We start from the raw sequence: 27,146 nt of genomic DNA, 5'->3' as shown, positions 1-27,146 counted from the left end.
AGCAAACGACGTAATGAGAAGGCTAGAGGCATGGTCCTCGTCAAATAATCTTTTAGTGAATAAAAATAAAACTAAAGCTATGCTTTTTAGTCCTAAAAATCAGAATATTTCACTATCGAGTGACATCGTTTTATACACGTCCCCCATAGAAATTGTAAGCACTTTCAAGACTCTAGGTGTATTGTTCTCAAATCGCATGTCTTGGTCTCAGCACATTGATTATATTATTTCAAAACTAGCTGGTGTCATCGGCATGCTATATCGATATCGTTTCATCCTCTTGCAAAGTGTTAAGTTGCTCTTGTATAACACTTTATTTGTATCACATTTAAACTACTGTCATCTAATATGGGGCACCACGACAAAAAACAAATCTTTATAGAATATTTTTATTGCAAAAAAGAGCGATAAGACTTGTGTGCAGTGTACCCCATGACTTTCACACGGACCTAATTTTGCTAATCTGGGGATAATGAAGATACATGAATATTACAAATATAGTAGTACAAAGTAGTAGTACAAATATAGTAGTGCAAACAGGGTGGAACAAGCTCTTGACAAAAACTTTCGTCGAGTAAAGGGGCGGCCTTCGGGGTCTGTTCGGTCCAGAGTCAAAGAGCTGTGCTCCGAGCTTAATCTCCCGAAACTCAAAAGTTCCGTCATGAAACCATCCAAGCAGTACTTATCCCTGTTCTTCTCAGCGAAGACTCACAAACCGGAATTACCCTTCCGCTCCATTGTTTCGGAAGGCGGAAGCTGGCAGAAGCCCCTTGTGCTTTTTCTCCAAAAACACCTCTCCCTTCTCACCCCTTCCCAGCCGTTCCGAATTCGTAACTCTAACGAGCTAATTACGGTTTTGACTCCCTTACATAGCGCGCCCGTTCCACTGTCAGTGTTTTCTTACGACAGCGAGGATATGTACTATAGTTTAGACATTCCTTTCCTAATTAAGTGCGTTGATGAGGCCATCAATGAGTTCGGCCTGTGCGGGTTCCAGAACGCTTCAGGCATTCCACTGTCTGGGTTTATCCAGTTGCTCCAGCTTTACCTCCGCTCTACAATGATTGAGCAGAACGGAGAAGTGTTTATTCAAAAATCAGGTGTATGCATTGGGTCTTGCCTGGCACCAGTGCTGAGTGAAATCTATCTTTCCTTCGTTGATAGGACAATCGACGAGGAACTACGGAGCATCGTGCCCGGGTGTCAGGTAGTGGGCTATGTGGATGACTATCTTGTAATTCACCCCACAGGAACCCCGGTCCATTCTATTTCGCCTTGTTTTCTCAGCGCGGCAGGCAGCCTCAACTTTAAGAGAGAGGACCCCACGGAGGAGGGACTGCTGTACTTAGACATCAGGTTGAATACGACTGCAACGGGTATCTGCTGGGCGTTTCGGCAACGTTCGGAGAAACCAGTTCTTCCCTTTTCCAGCTCCCATTCCAGGTCCGTTAAGACGGGGGTGGTCACTTCGTTGATCACCTCTGCACGCAGCAGGTCGTGCAGTCACCACTCAACCTCGAGTGTGAAAACACAATTTAACCGCCTTCTCAAGGCAGGTTACCCGATGGACCTACTCAGTTCTGTCACGCAGAGGCTCATCGTAAATCGAACTCCCCGCACCTCACGGGCTGCTCCGGGCGGGGGGATCGCCTGCATTCCCTACATGCATAACGTGGCGCACCGCGTCAAGTCTCTCGCGTCCCGCTTTGGCACCAAGGTCATTTTTAAATGCAGGTTCAAACTGGGTTCCATGTGCAAACTGGTTAACAACGCCAGTTCCCCCCCAGCATGTGCAAAAAAACACGGCTCTCAATTCGTTCGATGCGCAAAAGAGAAAGTCTACTCGATTCCTTTGACCTGCGGTGCGGAATATATCGGCCAAACAGGCCGATGCATAAATGATCGCCTCCGAGAACACCACATTGAATGCGCGTCACAGCCAGAGGGGTCATTGCATCCTATTATAGTTCACGCTAAGGAGTGCCAGGCATGCACGCCTTTGTTCAACGAGACCAAAGTAGTTGGGGGGCACCGGGAGCGCTATGGGAGGGAGATAATTGAAGCTTATAGGATGACTACCACAAAGAAAAACATTGCTTCCCCAACCATCTCGTTGACAAAACCAGAACTGGTGTTTCTGAGGCCGGCGTTTTCTCGGACTCCAGTTGCACAACCTTGAACAACAAGACCCCCCCTCGGCCTTCGGCCGTCAATCAGCTTCGTATGCGGAAACGCTATCTTCCCTTCCCTCCCCCCTTTTCTTCCCTCTCAACCTTCTCTCCCTTCTTTTCTCCCTCTTGCTCGTTCCCCCTTTCCCCACCGACGGTTGTTGGTGCAGACTTCGCTGGCGTCAAATATGTGTTGTTGTAAACTGAAAGCTTGTACATGTCTGTTTTTGTCCCTCTGTTTCTTTTGTGCTTTCTTACTGTTACATCTGTCCCAACACGCTCGTCAAAGTCTTCTACAAATATAGACTTGCCATGAAATATAAACAAGAACATACCGAGAGTAAAAGTTTCTTATTTGCCTTGGCTTCCCTCAGAAAATACCGCAAACACGTACCCTTCGTCACCCTGACCCTTAGATAATAGATACATCGCGTACTGATTACGACCTTCAGGAGATTAGAAGAACCCTGCATACATTGCTCAACACTTTCTCGCATTCTAATCCTGATATAGTATCTTAACCCCACGTGAGAATCGTGAATATTTTCTTTGAAATAATGTTGTGTTCACTTTTTTGTATTTTGCAAGTCCATTTTCTTCATTGTTGTGTGTGGCCGATATCTAGTTGGTATTTTCGGCCCAGTGTTTGATTTTCTTCCTTTTTTTTAATTTCCATTTTGCATCGGTGGACTTCTTTGCTTTGTACAATTTTCGACACCGCTGTGTTCCTGTGAGGGTGCTGGGAACCAGTCAAGCTCATTGTAAGCTTTTTTCCCCAGCCCCCACCATATATTCATGTATATGGTCAATAAACTATTATTATTATTATTAAATTGGGCGTGTTAGTCAGCAATGAATGGCGCAGGAGGCTTTCCCTTTGCCTTACGTCACTTAAATCGCAAAACAAGCAATGACGTCGTCGCATTTTTTAGATAGTCTTTCGAATATGGCCATTCCTAAGCCTAAATGGATGCGATAATTCTCGGCATGGCAACCTCTCTGGAAAGTGGATTGCCTTGACTCCATCCGCCGGGTATTGATTGCACATAAAAGGAGACAGCGTCCCACTAGACCTTTTTCTAATTTACCCAAGCATCGAGGGGAACGCTGGAAGTGTAATTCTACGGTCCGCGCGCGCTGGCCTTCCTCTTATAAAAGATTCGAAGTAAATAATCATAATAAGGCTTTGACGAACGCGCGCGCAAGGCAAAATTTGTTCTAGAATTTTTTCTTTGAGAACAATTACTAGTGCGGACGCCAGCCCGTGCAACGCGTGTAACTACCACTGATCTCTATTGTAGTAGGCTGGATCGCGGACCGCGGCCTCGGCAGCTGTGGCCGAGTGTCGACACCGGCGGCCATTGATTGACACCAGCCAATGCGTGGGACAAAATGGGAAGAACGAGAAAAGGTACAGTTTTCCCCTTTTTCTCAGCTGTTGTTGGCACTGAAACTTTCTGGATGCTTTCCGATAAGCCCGTCAGATAGCTTGCGTACAAACATTAAGACTGACAGCCCTCGCAATTCTAATAAATAAATATTTTTTTGGTCGAGAGTGACTCCGCTGCAGTGCAGCTCAATGAGGCGAGTTACCTAGAGTTACCGCGGAGCCGGTGGCGGTTTCGTTGAGTTGGGTTTAGCAGACGACAAGCTCGAAGGCTTTGCTACGCGGAATTCGCTCACTCTCGGAAAGCCATTATCGAGATGGAACTTCTTTGTCATTCATCAATGTCTGGGCTTCCCCGAGGACGGTTTTATTGACGGTAAGTTCCTTTGTTTACTCCACTACGAGAGCAAGCTTGCCAGCTCAGCCGTAGGTGCTCCGGTACACTCTAAACCCGGTAGCGGATGTATCCGCTATTTATCCACCACTTTTTTGCAAATTCGTGGTGGATATATTTGTGACGAATATATCTGGGTCCGCTTGAAAATGTTTTATCTGGGTTACCTTGGAGAACTTTTATCTGGGTCACCTTGGAGAGCTTTTATATGGGTTACCTTGGGGAACTTTTATCTGGGTCACCTCGAAAATGTTTTAGCTGGGTCACCTTGAAAATCTTTTATATGGGTCACCCCAGATATTTTTTACCTGGGTCACCTCGAAGACTTTTTATTTGGGTCACATTAGATACTTTTTTATCTGGGTTGATTACAGAATAGTTCACCGCTACGAACCTTATTCGACACAAATTAAACCATTCTTTTAGGGTTCCTAACGTCATTCACAAATCCTTGAACATATCTTTCCAATATAGTGATGCAGTCGGCAGCAAGGATAGTATGCATTTAAGTGTTGAGGACGGCGCTAGCATTAATGAATGGAGCTGAATTATATCTACAGCTAGAACTTTTCTTGCACCTATAGCACGGGGTTATCTAAAAGCTTCAAGAATATGTGAGAAGCAAGAAATAAATAGTACGGTTTTTCACATAAGATGCTATATTTTTGCATCTAACATCATAAGAGGGACATGCCTCGTTGCTACATTAGGTCATTTAACAGGCGGCTGTTGGCAGTGAGCGCATCGGATCGTTCTATGTCACCTCAGACACAATATGTTGCTCTATGTAAACTCCAGGACACTGTGAGCACGGCTACGTCAGCAATTTTTCGTACCAGGGCTGTTTTTTTTTTTTTTTCGACTTGCGACAAATTGTGTGAAGAAGAAAGGAGCGATTAAAAATATTTGCGTATGCAGATTGCAGACACATGGTCTAGCCACTTTACCACATAATCATGGCATATATTTAGGCAGCCATTATGACATTGCACAAGCTTTCGTATGCACCCCACTTTACAACTAAAAGGGGAGGGCATACGAAAGGGAAAAAGCATACAAAAGCTCGTGCCACGTCGTAATGACTTCTATGTGGTTAATATTTGTAGGAGTATCTCGAGTATGTATCTACATTCTGTGCCTGAAAAAAAATATTTTTAAGCACTATTGTCTTGTTTACCCAGTTCTTTGGAAGGGCTGACAACCCTGGCGGAAGCCTCCTTTGGGGAGGTCATCGAAAAGTTTGCACCCCGTCATAATAACACCCTTAAACATTACGGTGATTATGTAAAAAGGTAGTCAGAGTACATAGCTACTATTAGAGTATATTACAATATTTTATTCACTATTGCTTTTTTTACACATTTATTCGGAAGTAAAAAACAACAACAAAGAACTAATACTTTATAGGGAAGTTTGTGGGTATAAAATATGAATGCTTAGGTTAATGCGCCCCAAAAACCATTTTCCACCAAACTACTAGTTTTGAAGACAGCCCTTAGGCTTTAAGAGGGACAAAACAAAAAAAAAAAAAAAAAAACACCAAAAACCGCGATCGCATGTTCGCGCAGTGTACTTAATCAGCTTTCTCCAGGCACTACATTAGGATGTCTACCAATATGACACTTTCAAATTCTACGACTTTTTCAGGTTTCCCCTGTTTTATCATAATTCCCTGCTGGGTTCCAGGGGGGAGGACGTATCTGGACCCTTAAGCACTGTTTATATGTGAAAAACACTGGTATATCTGGCGGCCAACAAAGCGTTGGCTAACCACTATATCATACTACCTTGTCAGCTATTCTTTGATATTTCACCCAAAATAAATCTTTTAGCGCGAGCACAAGGAGAGCAACTCATCTTAGTACGAGCACAATGATAGAAGGTATAGTGCGAGCGTTTCAAGAGAATGCGATTGGAGTTCCAGAGATTTGCGTCGGCATGCCAGCCGAGTTGCATGCAATTATGCCACACCACACGCGCGTGATTTTCGGTCGCTCAGGGGAAGAAAAGCTCAATTTCCCGGACTGCGAGGTGTATATTCCCTGACTTTTCAAACTCGCCAAATTCGCTGACAATTACAGGTTTTCTGTTTGCCAGGTTGGTAGACAGCCTGTATACAAGGTAGATCATAGGGATCTTCAGTGTTTGTGTAACTGTTGACAGCAGGCACGAAGCCAGGGGGGAGGCCCCCCTCCCCCCCCCCCCCCCCAACCCGAAATCATTCATTTTGCTGGAACCTCCTCTCCCCCCTCACCCTCATACAGCATTTCGTCAAGGGCGGCCCTCCCCTCCTCCTCCTCCTCCTCCCCCCCCCCCCCCCGAACCAAAATCCTGGCTACGTGCCTGGTTGATAGCCTGTTTGCATTAGAGAGGTACTGAAAAGTAAGGCATTAAACTAAACCAGCCAAAATAACGTAACAAAAAGATACGTGAAGCAAAGGTTAAACAATGGGAAACGTATTTATTTGATCTTAAAATATTGGTACCGTGAATCCTGGTGAGCTTCCAGAAATTTTATATGCCTATAAGGAAATGTGATTAGTTTCAAAAACTGTATAGTAACGTCTATCAAGATTCTTCACTCTTTCAGGTTGTCAAAAGATTTTAAGAGGGCCTTCAGAGGTACCCTTCTCCAACTTTGGCGAAAGTTGGCGTCGCCCGCCACCACTATTTGGATTAGTGCCAGGAGCTGAGAAAACGCCACTGGGTAGGTTATGTTTCTTGCATAATGAACTCCCAGGCAGAGCACCAGTGCTCGCTCCATTGATGTTGTCTTGAGGACGATCTTTTGGTCGCTTGAACACCAGATGACTTTTCGGTCAGTGCCAAAAAATAGTTTCGGCCCAGGTTCCACGACGTTGTCCTCTGGACATTCTAGCTGCGATATTGAATAAACATTCCCTCTCACTTATACCGTATGCAAAATGATCTTGTCAAGGATGAGTCGATTCATAATTTACAATAATATTTTTTAAGCTGAATAGCAAACAATGTGGTTTACCAGACTGATGAGCTCAAAACGGGTGTTCTAAGGCCTCATATGCTTGTCGATGCTGACGAACGAGCTGGATTCATTTCCTTGGTCTCGTCGAAACACCGAACACCCCTTTAAGCCAGAATGGCACAATAAAGACGTCTCTCTCTCTCTCTCTCTGCCACCCAGTCGACGGGTTCACGCAGTTATGAAGACGACGAACTCTCAATTTTCCAGGCCGTGCGGACCTCCGGAAACGCTTTAGAACGGGCCCTTATCGTTTCATCAAAACTCGTTTCGTGCGACTGCATTTCGTGGACAACTTTTCATAGACACTTTTTATGTACACACCTTTCGTCGACACTGCATGGTTTCGTGGAAGCTCGTTACGTGAACACATATCCTCCTGCGACAAAACGTCACAGGAGGATATGTGTTCACGAAATGCAACCGTAATACACATTGCAACGAACTGTCGCGAGGAGTGTCGAAGAAACGAACGCGGAAAGCCTTACGATAAAACAATCTAACGAAGGAACGTCACACGTCAACGAATTGGCGATGACTGATTTCTCACCGCTTCAGAACAGGTCCAACTAGTTCACTTCATTTCCACAGGCGCGAACGGATTCCAGAACACTAATTACTTATATCCGCCAGACCTTCGCTAGGCGAGAAGGCAGTACATTTCTACAAACATACTTGCAAAATCAGAGGTAAAGAAATGAACTGTGAAAACTTACCCAATTCACGGTGCCAAACCGGGCGGTCCCAGCAATCGATGCAAGCACCGAGTGGAATGTCCGTTGCAAGCTGAACTAGCTCTATCGTTCTAACGTTAGCGGTCGCACCGACACTCAGCACAGTTAACGCGCAAAGCGCCGCGGAGGTCACGGCTTGTTTTGTCTAAATATCGCTGCTCTCTCTTGGTGCATCTCCCGCGCTTTTGAAAATTCATGACTTCCCATTGGCTGAAGTTCTCCCGGGACCGGCGTCGGGTTGTAGCGTGGTTTTTTTTTTTTTTGTCGGCTTGAGGCTCTCTCTTTACAGCCAACTCTTCGTCTCCCTCCTTCTCCCTCCCCTTCTCCCGACGGTGCGGTCAAGGGTTCAAAAACAAAAACGAAACAAAAAGCAAAAAGAAAGAACAATTGGCCGGAGATTTCACTTTGTTTCTTCATTTTCGTGCACAAGTCAGGGTTCGCCATGGGCTTTGCTGTGCGCTCCGAGATTCATCCGCTACCGATCTATTTTAACCAAAACGCAAAATGTAAAAAAAAAAACAAGGTCCCTTAACCTTGAAAAATCCTTTCCGCAACAGCGTGGGGAAAAAATATTCGCTACGAAAGGATTGTATCTTTTTTGGTGGATTCATTCGCTACGTACCTCTTTTTGTATGTTAGGTTGCTCGACATTTTGTTGGTATCTTACTTTTTTTGTGTCTGTAGCGAATACAGGACTGTGGAAGCCGGCTTTTTACCGCTGTTGTAGCGAATATATTCGCTACGAGCGCTTTTATTCGCTATATATTCGCAACAGAGATTTAGAGTGTACGTTTGATTTTTTTTATTCGGCGACCAAACGTTTGAAAAATACCGATTCGATCTCCAAACACCCGACATAAGGATCGCAGCGCACCATAAAATACTCGCCTCCGAACATAGCGTGCATGCTTCAATATTGTTACTTTTATGCGTTTCTCCCATAGACTTGCGTGTATTGCCTGGTTTCAAGAAATGGCCGCCGGTGGCGACACCGACGGGCTCCCGATCCGCGATCCAGCCTACTAAAATAGAGATCAGTGGTAGCTAAACTCGTAGCATACACCTCAGTGCTCAAGAAATTTAGGAAAAAGTTCTATTGGGACGCTGCCTGCTTTTGTGTGCTGTCGATTCCCGGCCGATTGAGTCAAGGCAATCCACTTTCCGAAGACGTTGCCATGCCAACAACTATCGCGATCGTTTTGGCTTAGGAATGGCCAGAACTGAAAGACTATCTAAAGAATGCGACGAGGTCATTGCTCATGCTTTGCGATTTAAGTGAGGTAAGACAAAGCGAAAGCCTCCTGCACCATTCGTTGCTGACAAACGCGCCTGATATTGCAGCTACAACGACATATCAGTTTCAAAGCGAGCGGCGCTCACTCACCGGGGCATAGCCATGTTTCCCGGCATCCCTACCAAGCCAGTTACCTGATATTAAAATCCCTCTCCTAGGTAGTGCGGCTAACTTTAGCCGGGGCTTGCGATTTCGAGCAAACGGGCCCAGGCGTTTTTAGGCTTCCGGCCATTACTGTTTTCTTTGCCAAACTAAGGAATTACGAATTACGAAACTAAAAGCAAACGTGTCGGTAGGAAGTAGAAAAATAAAAGCAAAATGCGTTTATGGGGTCTTAATTTTATGAATCCGGTAAAATAAAGAACAAAAAAACAAGGCATGCAATAACAAATATGATTTGGTCGCGATATCAGTTAGTGCTGTATTAAAATCACAGCTATCATAACAGATTGTATGTGCCGATCTAAACCAAGCGCAGCGCAATTTGCAATAATCAATTGCTGCTTCCGTCATATCATTCTTCTCTTTGCAATTTACCTTTCGAGTTTCCTCGAGTTCTTGATGGGTAAGTAGAGGTTCCATGAATTCCACGAATCTGTCGAGCGATTCTTGAAGAAGCGGCAAAGGGAGCTTGGGCAGCTCCTTCTGTCTAGACATCATGCTGCCTTCAGCTGCCGACCATCGTTCGCTTGTCACCTTTGATGGAAACATTGCACTAAATACTTTCCGCACGTCTTCTCTTCACAAGTTGCTAATATGTTTGTTCCGGTTTTCGCCCCGTAAGAGTGCTAGGATAGGGGACAGAATTCGGATACTAAAAGTGAGCTGGATAATAAAGGTGCGGTTCTCTCAACCTGCCATATGTTCCTAATTGTAAATGTAGTACTAAGTAAAAAAAAAAAAAAAAAAAAGCAAAAGGAAATTTTTACGCAATTAGTTTCGCGTCCGCTGGAAAACTACTCGACGAGACCACACGCTGAAATGGGCGAACGACCTCGGTTTTGCCTGTAGCACATAAAGCAGCCCGCTCGCAGCTGCTGAAAATGTGCGTTTACAATAAAGTAAAAAAAAAAAAGTTATTTTTCTAGTTTGCGCGGTTTGGTCTTAGTGACAACCAAACAAGCACAGTTATGCTCTCTACGCGATATATGTTTATGTTTGTTTATAGGCATGCATTCGTAAGGGTTTACCTGAAATCACAGAGTATATACACCACCCAAAAAGTTTAATAAAAAAAAATTGAAAGACGTTTACAATTCTCTGTAACACCGAATTAGAGCCCAGCTGTTTAGGTGGAGGAGGGGAGGGTACGGAGGGAGGGCTATGCTCCTCCTTCGTACCTTCCCTCCTCCTCTCCTGCTCCCCTACCGTTTAGCGCGATATTTTCACAAATTTTCCCGCTAACTTTAGTGGAAAGACTTCACCGTTAAATATGGCGGACAAAGTTTTCCCGCTAAATTTGGCGGAAAAATTCCCCCCTAAATTTAGCGGAAAAAGTTTCCCGCAAACTTCAGCGGTAAAACGTCACATAATGCAACGCGCGGTTACACCGACGCCGACGGCGACGCGACGACGCTCAACCCGGAAACGGGAGTCTAAGAGCTGCGCTCTAAAAGATATTAATCTGAAATTGTTTTCCAATCGGGTTTGAAAATCAAAGTAAGTGCGATTCCACATTGGCTATACAAGCTATGAGACGCTTAGAAGATGCGAAGTTTCTGTCATTAATAAAAACTGTGCCAAGAACATGGACCACGAACCTTCCAATAGGAAGCCTTACTGGGTTCGGCGCCACTGCACGCAAATAACACGCTACAATTACTTGAATAAGACAAGTTGAATTATTTTGGCAAAACATTTGCACACTGCTTTTTAGCTAACAACATATATCAGAGCTGTCAATAATAAAGCTTGTCCGCCTAGAGGAAAGTTAGGAACCACAGATTAAAGTGCGTAATTAGTATGGAAATTAAGATTGATCCCAGATCCCTTGTGTTCGATATTAATATTAATTTACCGTTTCGTTAGGTAAGAAACATATATTAATATCGAGGAACTCATTGCTTGAAAATAAATAGGAACAAAATACGCAATAGTCATTGACCCCGGTGATTTTCATGACGGTTAACAAATATTGGTTTCACATAAGTGTTGTAGGGAGCTTTTCTAATGAAACGCATAATTGTTTTTATAATAATTAGTTTATTTACGAGGGGGAGCCAAAAGTAACATGAAATCATTATTGGAGGGCGAGCCGTCCGCAGTAGCTGCTTCCACCGCTAGCAGCGCTTAGCGGCACCCCTTCCGTATGTGAGGTCTCTTCGGAGGTTGGGGGGGGGGGGGGGGGGGGGGGGGCAATATATAGCTCGTGACCATCATCATCATCGCAATGTTCTTCTTTTTTTGATTTTTTGGTTCTTTAGCGCCATCTCTTGGAGAAAAACATAAAAAAAACCACGGCCTCTAAGATTTTTTCCGCGCTCTGCTCCGGCCTTTTCAAACGCTCGGCTGCCCCATGGAGTTATTACAATAAACGCTAGAGGCTCAGCTGGCGCTAGTGTCTACGGGACTTCCGGTTGCAAATTGAAGCAGACAGCAAGCAGTCTATCTCTCTAGTCTTCATGTGTATTCCTACGGAAAAAAATGACCGTATCTCCGTGTGGTGAATGATGTTGATTGGGGCGAAGCTCTGGTGGTGCTGATGATACTGATTTTATTGCTCATAGGTAGTGCTGAGTTCCGGGTTGCGTTTCGACCTCATTATTACTGCTTTGTGGTCGGTGAAATGCAGAGCCAGTGGTTCTTCGAGCGGATCAGCTTGGATCCGCTAGAAGCCGTGGGAACGCATCTCCACCGCTTAAGTCAACGGTCCATGCCAGAAAGAGAATTTGTGGTATGGAACGTGGTTATGTACACATTTGAGCATTTGACCGCAGCGCCCTCTCGTCTATAAACGTTGAGCCAATGCCATGCAAAGGTTAACGCGATTATATACACATTTGAGCGCAACACCCCCTCCTGTATAGACGTTGAGCGGCTACATGCAACGTTTCATCAACGACAGAAACCCCAGTTCTTCAGTTACTACCACATCTGAGAGCCCCTTACTCGCCCCGCAGTCATGGCCGAGTCACCGCAGTGAACGGACGTGGGATGTCTGGCTCCCGCGGAGCAGTTTCGGCGGCAGCTGAGCCGCGGTCGGAGGATGACGCACAGGATTACGCTGTTGTTTTGCCGGCATTGCCAACTGGGTCAGTCGTTTCAAACACTGGGAAAAGACAAGCGCCGAAAGTCTAGGACAAGGTAAGAAGACGACGACACAAGGCGCACTCGCAACTGAAGTTTTATTTATGGAAAAACATAGTCTTATATACACTTTAAAAAACACCCACGTCACTTTCCACGTGCCCACTCTTTATCCAAAAATAGACGCTCTTTTTCTGACAGAGTCACAGAAGGCTCGCTTATGCACTAATCTGCACCCTTCCTTATTGTATACGCCTCATGAATTTCCCTTGTAATCGTTTTGCTGTATCGCCCCAGGATTGCCATGTCATTGAAAACTGGTGTGCCCTTACAAAAATATTGAGCGAGGGAGTATCCAATTTGTATACAGAATTGTGGATTCAGTGAATAGATTACTTATTGAACGTGTATCCAACTTTTTATCGCGTTTCTTGAGCTAATTGGCCGACCACTAGGTTTCGAAAAGCTGTAGACTAAAGTGTCTAAAATTCAGATGGAATGCCTGTAGACTTTCAATCCAATGTTAAGACATTTTATTGTATACCTTTTGTATCCAAATTGACGTGCCAATTAACTGAAGAAAGTCGTTAAAAATGGAGATACATTGTGGATAGCAAATACTGCTAGAATGTCTGTAGATCTTCTATCCAAAGATCAGACACTTCAGTCTACAGCTTTTCGATCCCGAATGGTCGGCCAATTAGCTCAAGAAACGCGATAAAAAGGTGGATACATTGTGAATAGAAAAGGTTTGCTAGAACTCCTGTAGACTTTTATTCTGTAAATTTCAGACATTTATGCCTATATTGTTTGTATCCAAAGTAACCGGCCCCGGCTGATGTTGTCATCCGTGTCCACCGCAGCCATCTTTAGGTTGTACTCCAGAAGCATGTCATCTGGGAGAGCACGACGTCGGACCGCGCAGAGCATTGCACAGAAGGAGTCCTCGCTCACCCCCAACGCCTTGAGTCCTCGCGAGCGTGTAGGTTGTCGTACAGCGTCTGAGGACTTCACTGTTCCGTGACGACGACACATGAGGAATATCCATTAGGCCCTCTGTTAAGTTTGCAAAAATCCTGCTTATTAGTTAAGGTGATTTTTGTTAGGAAAGTTTATCTTTCCAGAGTTGCGTCGGCATTGTTTTCTTTAGCTTTCTATGTTTGTGTCGGCGAGGCCAGAGCGGCCGCGTCGCGGGAGCGGTTCCCCCCGCGGTCGTTAAGAAGCGTCTCGGGTTTCGGAAGCCTGCTCGGACCGGGAGCGGGACAGCCCGCGCCTGGAGAAGCGTGTAGCTTTTAGCCGAATGTGCCTGTACATAGAGGGTTTTGCCGCTTAGTATCAAATTGTCGCTTTTTACCCGAGGTAATAATTTAGCTGTTGGCGCCAGCCCGTCTGCTTAAAATGCAGGAGTTGATTCTAGAAAGAATTTGGATTTGGCCGTTGGAAGTGCTAGGCTGACAGCTTGTCGACCATTGGAGAACAGTGTACCACGTGGGAGTGGTGAAATTTGAAGGGATTGGTTGGACCCTGAGGGGAAAGGAGGCCCCTACGAGGCTACAAAAGGATCCCCGAGGGGGATTCGGGGGATTGGCTTCGATTCGATTTTGGGAGACTGGGAACAAAAGTACGGGGTTTAATTTTGGGATTTTAACTCACTGTGGAGTTGTTTTGTTTCATAATAAACGTGGCCACACTGGCCACCGTAAAGTCAACCAACGTCGCAATGTGTTCAGCGGGATCGAACAACTTTTAGTTTTAGTATTTTTTTTTTATTATCAACTTCCCGGGGGCTGTCATCGGGCGAGCACCGTACGTCATCGGTCGTCACCATCCGGACCATGACTCGCCCACCCCCATACCATCCAGGTCCAGGCCCGGCGAGGGAAGCTGACTGGCGCAGTCGACAGGATCCCGCTGACTTCCTGCGACGGGTTGCGAGAAGAACGCCACAACGTCAGCTGACGGTGAGCCCCGTCAACATCTGCGTGAGAAGACGGCGGCAATAGCCTGTTGCGTCGTGTGCGGCGGACGGAGCGGCATCCCAGCGAGAGGCTCCGGGAGTCAAGGGACTCAAGAAGGACGCCACGACGTCAGCTGATGGTGAGCCCCGCCAATATCTGCGTGAGAAGACGGCGGCAATAGCCTGTTGCGTTGTGAGCGGTGGACGGAGCGACATTCAAGTGAGAGGCTCCGGGAGTGAAGGACTCGAGAGCGGCGGAAGGCGGCAACACAAGGGAGCCACAGAGACGCCCCGGGGAAACGTGACGGCACGGCAGGACCTTCGTTCCCAGGTAAGACCCAGGGTTGTTTCCTCCGAATCTCACAATGTCCAAAGGCACAATATCAGGGGCTAAGGGCAGTTCTTCTGGGGCGGAGGACGGGGTAGGTAGCAGGTCGGCAGCTATAGCGCTTGAAATTCTTAGACTCCAACGCGAAATTAAGGAAGTAAAGCTGGCCCAGATTCAGGCGATAAGAAAATGGAGTTCGAAGGACCCGACAAAAATGAGAGAGCTCGCGAAAGAACCCCGCGCCGTCCTCGCGCCGATGCCGGAGTTTGCAGCCGTCGCTCCGGCATGTTTTAGGAGCGCTGAGACTGAAATGAGTCCGGAGAAAGATCGCGAGGAGAATGCATGCGGCGATGACTGCGGCGATCGCGGAGTGAAAATTGAGAGGAGAGCTGGCGCCGACGAGGCAGAGGCACTCGCCGGTGATCTGGTGGCGAAGGGAGGCGAGGGCGGGAGCGATGGTGATGGCACCGACTCCGCTACCGGCACCCTATCGTCACCGAAGGTCACGCCGGCGGTACATCGTAGGGTGACGATCAGGAAGAAATCTGCGTCCAGCGCCGACGAGGCAGAGGCACTCGCCGGTGATCCGGTGACGAAGGGAGGCGAGAGCGGGAGCGATGGTGATGGCACCGATTCCGCTACCGGCGCCGTGTTATCACCGAAGGTCAGGCCGGCGGTACATCGTAGGGTGACGATTAGGAAGAAGGCTGCGTCGAGCGACTCCGGAAGGAGGAGTCCGGACGCAAGGAGCTGCGGGGGTGGCAAGCGCCAAATGGGCACCGAAAAGAAGGGGAAGCCACTCCGGCCAGTGGCCAGAGCTCGCACGCGAGGACGGCAGACGTTCAGTTTGAGTTCGGGTTCAACGGGTGTCGTGGAAGTGACCTACTGCGCGCCGCCTCAGGCAGTTCTCAGAACGTCTCCGATGGCAACGAGCTGGACGACAAGACGGCCAAGATTAGGAGGGTAGCTAGCAAGGCTACTGTAGTTTTGTTTCGCCTTTAGGCTACGTTTATTTCACTGCCCTCCCGATTAACTTTCCGTTTGCTTTTCGGTCGGACCTTCAGTATTTTATATTCTACGTAATATTTTTGGTGCATAGTCTTTATTCTCCGCGGGAGAAGTTTGTCGGTCCTCACGTATATCTTGAGACGTGCAGGTCGAGGCTCGAAAGAGCACAGAGAAAGTGCTGGCGGAGACGCTGGGAGTTATCTGTGGATTGCTTTCTTGGAGCACTTTGCATTTTTTTTAGTCGTATAGTTTTTGTTTTATTTTGAATGTTTATTTTGACTAGTGCGAACTTTGTCAGGAATAGAGTGCCTAGTGATGTCTGCACCCCTACTGTAGAGCTTTAAGATTTGCGGGTTTAAATATACCTATATGGACATTGTGGAATCTGGAATGTACGACTCTGGGTCTTGCTCTGTGTTGTGTGTCTCCGAAGTTACGAACAGTGGGACTGATGTTGCGCGAACAACAAGTGTACTTGCAGCATTCTTGGTGGGGAGGTGTTAAGTTTGTAAAAATCCTGCTTATTAGTTAAGGTGATTTTTGTTAGGAAAGTTTATCTTTCCAGAGTTGCGTCGGCATTGTTTTCTTTAGCTTTCTATGTTTGTGTCGGCGGGGCCAGAGCGGCCGCGTCGCGGGAGCGGTTCCCCCCGCGGTCGTTAAGAAGCGTCTCGGTTTCGGAAGCCTGCTCGGACCGGGAGCGGGACAGCCCGCGCCTGGAGAAGCGTGTAGCTTTTAGCCGAATGTGCCTGTACATAGAGGGTTTTGCCGCTTAGTATCAAATTGTCGCTTTTTACCCGAGGTAATAATTTAGCTGTTGGCGCCAGCCCGTCTGCTTAAAATGCAGGAGTTGATTCTAGAAAGAATTTGGATTTGGCCGTTGGAAGTGCTAGGCTGACAGCTTGTCGACCATTGGAGAACAGTGTACCACGTGGGAGTGGTGAAATTTGAAGGGATTGGTTGGACCCTGAGGGGAAAGGAGGCCCCTACGAGGCTACAAAAGGATCCCCGAGGGGGATTCGGGGGATTGGCTTCGATTCGATTTTGGGAGACTGGGAACAAAAGTACGGGGTTTAATTTTGGGATTTTAACTCACTGTGGAGTTGTTTTGTTTCATAATAAACGTGGCCACACTGGCCACCGTAAAGTCAACCAACGTCGCAATGTGTTCAGCGGGATCGAACAACTTTTAGTTTTAGTATTTTTTTTTTATTATCAACTTCCCGGGGGCTGTCATCGGGCGAGCACCGTACGTCATCGGTCGTCACCATCCGGACCAGGACTCGCCCACCCCCATACCATCCAGGTCCAGGCCCGGCGAGGGAAGCTGACTCCCTCCATGGGGTCTTGGATGAGTGCTTCCTGGCTTCCGAACGTCTTCCGCAGGAGGTTTACGGCGTCGGAGTACCACTGTGTGGTGGGCAGTTAAGCCAGAAACGCGTCACCTGCTGCATCGCCGCTCAGCGCTGATCGCACTTAGTTGAACCTTTCCGCCGGCGATAGGTCCGAGTTCAGATGGATGGCGGTCTCGAACTGTTCCCAAAACGGCTGCCATTTTTTCCGTTGACCGTTGAATTTCAGAAGTTCAAATTTTAGGTGATCTGTTAGTGCTTCCGATCAGGCTACTCTCGTTGGATGGATTGTCGCGTTCCGCACTGCATCTTAGCTGGCTCTTCAGCTTTGTCATGTAGGTCACATCTTGTCCGCATATTCGAGGAGGTGGGTGAATTCGAGGTCTCCGTCTTACTCCGAAATGAGTGGTTCGATGGTGGCGTCGGCGGTGTTAAGTTCACCCTGCTCCGCGATCAGTCGTTCGATGAGTAGCTCAAGGTCCTCGGTGTTGCGAACGCATCAACGTCGTTCACTACCCGCGTCACTTGTGACCGAATCGCCTTGCGCTTTTTCTTGTGAACTTCCGTGCTGTCGTCCTAATAGAAGGAAGAATCACTCACTTTTCTTTCGGCGTTCGAAGTGTTCACAGTGCTGTAATCCCGGGTTTCCAGCATAAATTTTTCTGTTACAGCTGTTTTCTTTTGCTGGCAGATGAGGCGCTACTTGAGTACAACAACAACACTTTTTTTTAACTCCGCTGCGAACAGCTTTCGTTCAATAGTCAAAATGTCGTGCGCAGAGACTCGCTTGCGTTCGCGTTCTGGCCGTCTCCTCATTGTCCTTCTTTTCCTCGCCTCCCTCTTCGAAAGAGAGGAGGACCCCAACCGCCACAGGCGACGGGGGAAGATGCAGCCATTTGTGCCTGCAAACCGGTTCCGATCCGGGGGGTCACGTACGGCGCAGTAGAAGTCACCGGGGGAAAGGACGCTCTTGTCTCCACGAGAGAGTTCGTCCCGAATCTGGGATTCTTTGTTAAACGTTACTACACAGTGTTTTTTTTAGCTGCGCGAAGATTTTTAAATAAAGGGGGGAAAAATAAAATGAATGCGGTTTTCAATGCGTGTTTATATGGCTTGACGGACACTAGACGGGAATATAACCATCGCTATTATCAGACTAATCAACTAAACTTTGGTATTTAACTTTTTAATTACTGTAAGTAGGATATATTTTTATTGCAAACTTTGAGGTGGTCGTATGCCAAGACTTTCATTTTGTGTAATTCGAATAGCCAGTGTGTGTTCCGCGACATTGCTCCCCGAATTTTGCACTTTTATCCGACTAATGTAGCGAAGGTTTGCAGAAGGTGAGCAGAAAAAAAAAAGTCAGAGTAAGTAGGAAATTCGGGGACAGATATTTCGGAACACGGAAAAGACAGAAATCTCAAAATTAAAAAAAAAGAAAGTAATTTATAAAGGCCAAAATAATAGAATGATTGAACTTCAATAACAGCGTCGGCCCTGGTCTTGTCCAAAGCAGGCTTTCCGTCCACATCTTTTGGACGTTGCTCTTTACACAGTACAATGGTTCTATATGGTCTCAATGTAAGCTTCAATCTTGTAAAATGTGAGTTCATTAGGCTAAAAAGAGCAGAGTTCTGCCCACTGTGTATTTATAACTTCCGTGTTCATAGACAGTGGAAAGAGGCTCACTTCTTTATACTTTACTGATCTGTCAAGTTATTTAGTTTCATAGACCACTGATGTTGATAAAAAGTATATAAGAAGGAGGAATAAAACGTTGATCTAAATTTGGCACATAAAGGAACAAGTGCAGTGTATAGGCTTTTGTCTCAACAATTAAAGGCTATACAAAGTCTCAACACTACCATTGAATGAGAGTATATAAAAAGTGGATCATAAAAATTAATCCGATCTCAATACATATTGTGACAACTGCAGTGTATAGGGTTTCGTATCAACAAAGGCCATACAAAGTCTGAAGACTACAATTGATAAAAAGTATATAAAAAACGGACGATAAAAATCAATTCCATTTTGATACACATTGTAACAACTGCAGTGTACAGACTTTTACCTCAACAAAATCTATACAAAGTCTGAGCAATACCATTGATAAAATGTATATACAAAGCGGGCGGTAATAATGAATCCAATTTCGATAAACATTCTAACCACTGCAGTGTATAGACCCGTGTCTGAAAAAGGTGTACATAAAATGTATACAAATACGTTGTTAGAAAGTGGGTAGGGAAGAAAGTCGCAAGGATCGTTAAGAAGTCGCCAGGATTTAATAGACTGGGCAACGTTTTTTTTTTGTAAGGGTGCACTCACATCGTTTGCAATGCACAGCCAGGTGCCCCGAAGGTGACTGTTTTAAGGAAGCAGCATGCTCTCTTGCGCGATCATTTAGACAACGCCCAGTTTGGCCTACGTAAGACCTACCGCAGGAAAGCGGAATGTCATACACAACACCGGTGTGACACTCCACGAACTTATTCTGGTGTTTTTTCTTTCACTCGTCACTCTTCCCTTCGGGATCATTGATTTTCCTGCCTAGCGCAGAAAGCTTTTTAGGGGCTGAAAAAAACGAGAGGAACGTCGTAACGTTCCGCCCCCTTTTTTAAGTTATGAGACACCCTTCTTTGAAAAATTCAATCACTTCTTCTGAATTCCGGACCAAAAATTCATCCTGCAGTTGTAGGCTTGATAGGTGGGTGCGGAGAAGCCTAAAACTGCAGGATGAATATTTGGTCCGGAATTCAGAAGTGATTGAATTTTTCAAAGAAGGGTGTAGAGGGGGAAGTGCGACGCATTTTCAATTGATGTTGAGGATCTCTTTTATTGAATTCCGCATGCCGTCCTCTTTTACACTGTTAGAAGTTGCATCGAGAGCAGCGGTGAAACAGCCTTTCGTAGCACTTGCGGGATAAGTGTAGAAGGTTTCGTTGAACTTTTATATTTTTATCTTGACCACACCTATGTCTCCTTTGGTGGAGAGGTGTTTTTTGCAAAAACGGGGTATCTGCATCGGTTCGCGGGTTGCGCCTATTCTGTGCGACATTTCTTTGGCACACTGCGACCACGCTATTCTTGAGAAGGTCGGAGGTGATAGGCTTTTTAAAATATACAGGTATGTTGATGATTATCTGGTCATCGCCCTCCCAGGGAACAAACTCACTGATAACAAGGTGGCTGACGTAATCGGCACATTCACGTCCTGCTCTCATGGGTTAAAATTCACTCATGAGAGAACCACGGAGGGCTCGTTACAATTTTTGGATTTAAAACTAAAATTCTTAGATTACCATGTGTGCTGGGCTTACGAGCCTCGCTCCAAAAAAGGTGTACTCCCTTTTAATTCTGCCCACTCCAAGTTAGTGAAAAGAGGTATTGCCTTTTCGTGCCTCGGAGCTGCTCTGAACAAATCCTGTCCTAACGAAATGGGACGGAGTTTCATTCTAGAGGTAGATCGCCTCGCAAGTGCGGGTTTTCCGCTGAGATCCATTGTTGAAGCTGCAGAGGGCCTCAAAAAGTGGCGAACAAGGTGCTCGAACTCAAGGTGGACACAGGCGCTCAAGCCAATCTTCTGCCATACTGCATGTTCCGAAGATTGCAACCAAGGATGCAATTGAAGGTTAGCAACTCCGTGCTACGTTCCTACGACGGAGGGGTCATCAAACACCTTGGAGTGGTGAAAACGAAAGCCACCATATGCAACAGGTCAGCTGACATTGACGTTTTTGTGGTAAAAAAGGGACGCCAAGCCACACTAGGGCTTCACGCCAGTGAACTGCTGGGGCTGTTTAGACGGTCGGTCAACGCCGTGACGGCAAGCAGAAGCAATCAAGTGGTGAAAGAGTTTCATCAAGTCTTCACCGGCACTGGGTGCCTTCAACGGCCATACAAGATGGTGCTGCGGGAGGACGCTGTTCCTGTCGTTCAGATGACCCGACGGGTGCCTCTCGCCTTGCAAGAGCCACTTCGACGAGAACTCGACCGGATGCTGAAGGCAGGCATCATTGTCAAAGCAGAGGAACCGACGGACTGGGTGAGTCCCTTAGTGATTGTAATGAAAAAAAATGGAGAACTAAGAGTGTGCATGGACACGAGAAAAATCAATGAATGCTTGAAGCGCGAACACTACGAGATGCCGCGACGAGAAGACATCGAGGCGGAAATTGCGGGAGCTGTATTTTTTTCCCGTTTAGACGCTAACTCGGGTTTCCACCAAATTCCACTGGACGACGAGACGTCCAGAATTTGCTCATTCACGACTCCCTTCGGCCGTTATCGATTTCTGAGACTGCCGTTCGGGATAGCGTCGGCCTCGGAAGTTTTCCAAAAGGCAATGAGTCAGATATTTGACGCGATAGCAGGGGTACGTGTTTATGTCGATGACATTTTGATATGGGCTGCCACAAGAGAGGAACACGATGCAAGACCGAGGGCTGTCCTGGAAGCAGCACGCAATGCAGGTCTCACATTCAACGCCGCAAAATGCGAAATTGGGGTGACAACAATTTCCTTTCTGGGTGACATAATATCCGAGGAGGGCATCCGGCCAAGTCCCGCCACCGTGAGCTCCGTGCTTGACATACCAGCACCCACCGACAAGCTAGGAGTGCAGAGAATGCTAGGCGTTGTTAATTACTTCGGGAAATTTCTGCCAGCGCTTGCGGAAAAACACAACTGATGCGCCAGCTAATAAAGAAAGACTCGCTGTTCGAGTGGAGCGAAAATCTGGGAAAGGAATGGAAAGAGCTTTGCAAGTGCCTCAGCATGAAGCCTGTGTTGGCCATTTCCGACCCCAAAAGAGACACCAAAATAACATCGGATGCTTCTCAAAATGGCTTAGGGTCAGCACTTATGCAGCTCCACGGGGAAGCATGGAAACCAGTTGCTTATGCCTCACGCGTACTCACAGAGACACAAAGAAGATACTCGCAGATTGAAAAAGAAGCAATGGCGGTTGTATATGGGTGCGAAAAATTCCACCACTTCGTGTACGGGCGAAAGGTGATTCTCGAAACCGATCACCGCCCGCTGATAGCAATCTCGCAAAAGGCAATTGGTGACATGCCGCCGCGACTGCAGCGGTTTTTCCTTCGTCTGCTGAAATACAATTTCCACCTCCAGTTTATTCCAGGAAAACAGCTGGTGTTGGCGGACATGCTCTCACGAGCTCCAGTCTGCAGGCCACAGAAGGACGAAACCAACGAGGACGTGGAAGCACATGCCATGAGTGTGGCGTCCTCACTCGTGAGTGAAGCGACTCGGGTGCGGTTATCGCAAGAAACGAATAACGAGAGTTATTTGAAGAGCGTTATGGAATGTCTAAAAGCCAACCGTCCGGTAGAGGGACAGCTTAGGCCCTTCTCACAGGAACTATCAGTGGTGAACAATGTGGTGTTTAAAGGTTGCAAAGCGGTGATACCAACCAGCATGCGTCCTGAGATACTGCGCAGAATACATGATGGGCACATGGGACTTAACAAGTGCAAATCACGAGCACGCCGTGTCGTCTTTTGGCCTGGTCTTAATGCAGACATTGACGACCTTGTGAGCAAGTGCGAAGTTTGCAGAAAGTACGCTTACAAGCAACCTAGTAAACCGCTCATGATACGCCCTGTTCCTGAGTACGCGTGGTACAGAATTGGTGTTGACATTTTTGAGTATGCCAGGAGGTCTTACCTGTGCGCGTAGGACGCATTATCAAACTTCCCAGATGTAGAATCGCTGCGCGACAGATCATCCGCTACAGTCATCGATAAGCTAAGTGCGATGTTCTCAAGGTATGGAACCCCAATAGAAGTGTGTACCGATGGCGAGTCGCAGTTTACGAGCCGAGAATTTGCCAGCTTTGCAAAGAACTACGATTTCAAACACACCATTTCCAGCCCTAGGTTTCCTCGCTCAAACGGCCTAGCGGAAAAGGGGGTGCAGGTGGTTAAAAGAATGCTTAAGAAAACGACCGAAGGAAAAAAACGATTTCAGGCTTGGACTGCTCAGTTACAGGTCCAGTCCTTTGGAAGACGGCAAGTCCCCAGGAGAGCTGCTTCAAGGTCGGCAACTGCGGACACCAATACCAGACTTCAACGAAACACCACGCACAGTGGTAGAAAAGCATCATCAGACGCAGCTGAAGAGGAGCAATCTTCCAGCATTGCAAGAAGGACAAGTGGTCCGCATCAGGGGCGACACCTGGGCAACGAAGGCGAAGGTAATCAACAGGACGCGGCCCAGGTCTTATCAGGTCGGCACAGAAAAGGGCAACGTTTTACGACGTAATCGCCAACATCTGCTAGCAACGAAAGAACAGTTTAACCGTTCCGAAGAATACTCGTCGGATGAAGAAAACTAAAACGACGAGACACCGGAACAACGTCAACGACCCGCAGGCAGCGTGGCCACGACAGCACCAGTGCTGAGAAAGTCCACGCGCTATAGAAGACCTCCAGAGTGGCTAGGCTATGGCGAAAACTTTGTTCAAGGCTCATGACATGTTGTCACAGAATTCAATAGCTACTTTTGCCCTTCAATGGTTATGTTGTTGTCCGTTCCCGTGTTGTCCGTTCCCGTTCCCGTGAGTGGGGTGCGCGAGCGCCGAGGACAGGAGCGCGAGCTTAGCCCGCGCGCGAGGTTTGGTGAAACACACACCGCGGAACGAGGTTGCGACGGTGTGGATGGTCGGCGCTGAGCAGATCCGCGTCGGTATGGTTGTTCGAACACCGAGAAGGTATTCGACGGAGAGGGGTGTGAGTGCTTGTGAGTGAGTGTTGTGCTTCACTACGACACCCAAGCCACCATGGCTTCTCGACCGTGACTGGCGGCGCAACGAACCGGACCTCCACCTGCACCTTGGAACGCTGACTCGGCTCTCCCCCTCCAAAACTGTATGACAACCTCGATTTGTCTTTTGATATTTTTTTTTCTTTCCTTCCTTCGACTGTGTGTACGTCCTGTGCGCCCTTCCCTTACTTTTGAATTATTTTATAAAATACTGTTCTTAACGTCGGCGTGCTTTGCTCTCAATTCCTCCCGCCTCTCAGGATGTCTATCGCCAAGGTGTGGTCCTAACACCTGGACAGCTGTCCAAGTCAAATTACAAATTTGTTTGTTTAAAAGGGATCGTTAACATCCGAACCTGTGACAAACTGGCGTCCGCGACAGGACCTGCTGTCTACTGTGACGATCTATCCTGAGAGGAGGAGGGTGAGCGAGTGAGTTTGCCATGCCGTAGGGAGCGCGTTGTGAGGCTGACGCCGTTGCGGGAGCACACAACCCGGCTTACCGATCGGGAGCAGAGGAGAGGTTCTAGAGTCAGACTATCCAGCAAAGAGTCCGCGCGATTTCAGCCATGGAGCTCCATGAGCTAATAGCCTGCGGAAAAGAACTCGGGGTCAAGGGTTCGGCCCTGAAGGAATGGGTGGACCAAGAGAGGGAGAATACGAGAGCCGCGAGAGCGCAAGAGCAAGAGAGGAGTGTCGAAGCGGAGTACCGAACCCTAGAGCTGAGGATCAGGCTGCAGGAATTACAGAACGCGTCGCCGATCCCTGTTACCAGTAGCTCCGCCGAAAACGGGACCGGGACAACGCTATGGAAGAGTCCTCAGCGTTGGCTTCCCACCTTCGACGAGAAGAAAGACGACCTTGATGCCTACCTGACGCGCTTTGAGAGACTAGCGAGCGGGCAGATGTGGCCCCGCGAACACTGGGCCACTGCGCTTAGCGTATGCTTGGCAGGGGAGGCACTTGAAGTCTTTTCTAGGCTAACCCCGGAGGATTCTGTCGAATACGATAACGTAAAGAAAGCGCTCCTGCAGAGGTTTCGGTTAACTGCGGACGGCTTCCGAGACAAGTTTAGAAGTGCTAAGCCGGAAAAAGGGGAAACCGGTACACAATATGCGGCGAGGTTGTCTAGCCTGTTTGACCGTTGGGTCGACCTGTCCGGGACGGCGAAAGAATTTGCCGCCTTACGGAATTTGCTGCTCAAGGAGCAGTTCGTTCGGAGCGTTCCGTCAAAAATGTCGCTTTTCTTAAGAGAAAGAAAGAGCAAACAGCTAGGCGAAATGGCTGACCTCGCAGACCGTTATCTGGAGGCCCAAGAACAGGAGCCGGCCAGGAGAGAGGAGGCTACACCAGACTGTACGGCAAGTGGATCTCGACCGACATCGAGCGGTCAACAGTACAAGGTCAGTAAACTTCTTAAGAAATGTTTTCTTTGCGGCAGAAGTGGACACCTAGCGGCACAGTGCAAAAGCGGTCAGAAACCGAGCAGCCAAGCTGGGACCTGCCGAAATTGCGGAAAGTTCGGTCACACGTCCAGTCAATGTTGGAACCGGGACGGAGGATCGCAAGTTTCCTGTGTTCAGGCAAGCAGGGAGGAGCTGGACGCAGTATCCGGTCGTGTGAAAGGTGGCTATGTCGAGCTAAGGGACGGCACCAAGGTGCCAGTGGTAAACGCAGTGTCCGGGACTTCTCGCCTGATGGGGGACATGCCTGTAGTTGCCGGAAAACTACACGGACAAGCTGTCACTGTGTTACGTGACACAGGCTGCAACACTGTCGTGGTGCGCCGAAGCCTCGTACCAGACGACAAACTGACCGGAACGTCGAATATCGTGTACTTGGTGGACGGGACTGCGAGGGTCTTGCCTGAAGCCAGGGTGCATGTTGAGACTCCTTTCTACAATGGGAACGTCGTGGCTCAGTGTATGGAGAACCCTTTATATGACCTGATTTTGGGTAACCTCCCTAACGTGCGCGCTCCCAGCGAACCGGAAGCTGGCTGGAATAGACCGGAGAAAACTGAAGTGGGTTTGAATCACGATGAGAAGCAAGATGTGGAGATTTGTGCCACCGCAGCCATGAAAACAAGGTCTCAGAGACTGGCGGCAAAGAATGCCACCCCGCTGAGAGTACCCATAATTGAAGGGGCAACTGCGAAGCCCGAGGAACTTGCGACACTGCAAAAAGAAGACAGCAGTCTAAAGGGGCTCTTCGACCATGTCGGAAAGGTAGCCAACTGCAGAAACTCGGAGGACACAGAAGAGTTTGTCATGCACCGGGGACTGTTGCACCGAGTTTTTCGGACCTCAGAGCGGGAATTCTACCAGTTGGTGCTCCCTAGGGACTTGCGGGACGGAGTGCTTCGTATGGCTCATGACGGCGTTTTGGGTGGACACCAAGAGGCAGAGAAAATCGCACTCCGTATCGTCAGCGAGTTTTACTGGCCCGGACTCCAGGCGGACGTCAAACGATTTGTCAGATCCTGTGACAAGCGCCAAGACAACGAGCAGTTATTTCTTGCATCAGCATCGGCACATCAGTGGAGGGAGGAGAGTGCGATGGAATCGGCTTGTCTTCAGGAGGAGTGCAATCGCCTGGAAGAGATGATAGCACTTCTGGAAGCTGAGGAGGACCTACAAAAAAATGCTGATAAGGCATTTGAGGATTTCACAGCACAAAGTGAAAGCTCCCAAAGGAGGGAAGCTTTGGAGCCGACAAGTGTCAACGGTTTCAATCCATTGGTAAAGATTGGTGGCCAGATGAGAGGCGCGGATGCGTCCTTTGGAGATTCAGAACTCTATCCCAGATCGACTACGGAAGCTGAAGCTTCAGGCCTGACGAACCCAGGGGACACTGAGGTGCACCCCGTCGTTGTAGGTAGAGATCCTAAGAAAAGCACAACGAGTGCTAAGAGAGTGAAGCATGAATCTATGGGTGAAAAAAATTAAGCGCGAGCTTCGTTTCAAATGCAAGTCAAACGCGCAAAGAATGTTGCTCAGGCAGCGCAAAGGAAAGGTCATCAGGCGACGAGACCGCCATGCAGTGGAAAGTTCATCCAAAAGACAGAGCGCATGTAATGCTAACGTGAAAATCTGGATCATTTGGAATGGGAGAGATCATGCGAAGTTTACCTTTAAAGGGGTACTCCACCGATTTTTTGAGCTACCTCAACTAACTATATTTTCTGACTCCCCGGCCTTTACTCTCTCCGGTATGCTATTTAGAATCGCGAAATTCATAATAGGTATTGCGAAATCAGCAAATGAAAATGATGCAAAAACCAACATTCAAATATACGCGCGCTTTTCAGGGCCGTGACGTCAGTGGCAGGCAGGCTTGCCAGTCGAGCAAGCAGCCAAAAAATAGAATATGCCAATCATTTGTTCCCTGCTGGAGCGCGGGTACTGCAGCGAGCTTCCCAAGCATTCATTTGACACCATGAAACTGCTTCGAATCAGTTTAAAACGAAATCTACAGCCCAAAGAGTGA

At 47.6% G+C, this 27,146-nt stretch overlaps 1 protein-coding gene across 1 annotated transcript in view; it reads right to left on the bottom strand.

Annotated features, from left to right (window-relative positions):
• Window positions 1-13,091, bottom strand: part of LOC8050858 (carnitine O-acetyltransferase-like) — a 76,593-nt gene extending 63,502 nt beyond the window's left edge. The window contains exons 1-2 of the mRNA XM_040223022.2: window positions 13,051-13,091; window positions 9,516-9,717 (exon numbers count right to left, since the gene is read on the bottom strand). Coding sequence (XP_040078956.2) covers window positions 9,516-9,717; window positions 13,051-13,091 — 243 coding nt within the window. The remainder of the gene's footprint in view (window positions 1-9,515; window positions 9,718-13,050) is intronic.
• Window positions 13,092-27,146: the final 14,055 nt, after the last annotated feature.

The sequence above is a fragment of the Ixodes scapularis genome, unplaced genomic scaffold (genome assembly GCF_016920785.2).
Source record: "Ixodes scapularis isolate PalLabHiFi unplaced genomic scaffold, ASM1692078v2 PGA_scaffold3__209_contigs__length_174095766, whole genome shotgun sequence".
In the NCBI taxonomy this organism is placed as follows: domain Eukaryota; kingdom Metazoa; phylum Arthropoda; class Arachnida; order Ixodida; family Ixodidae; genus Ixodes; species Ixodes scapularis.
Note: the sequence above shows the minus strand (reverse complement) of the source record. Positions and strands in the feature narration are given on the sequence as shown.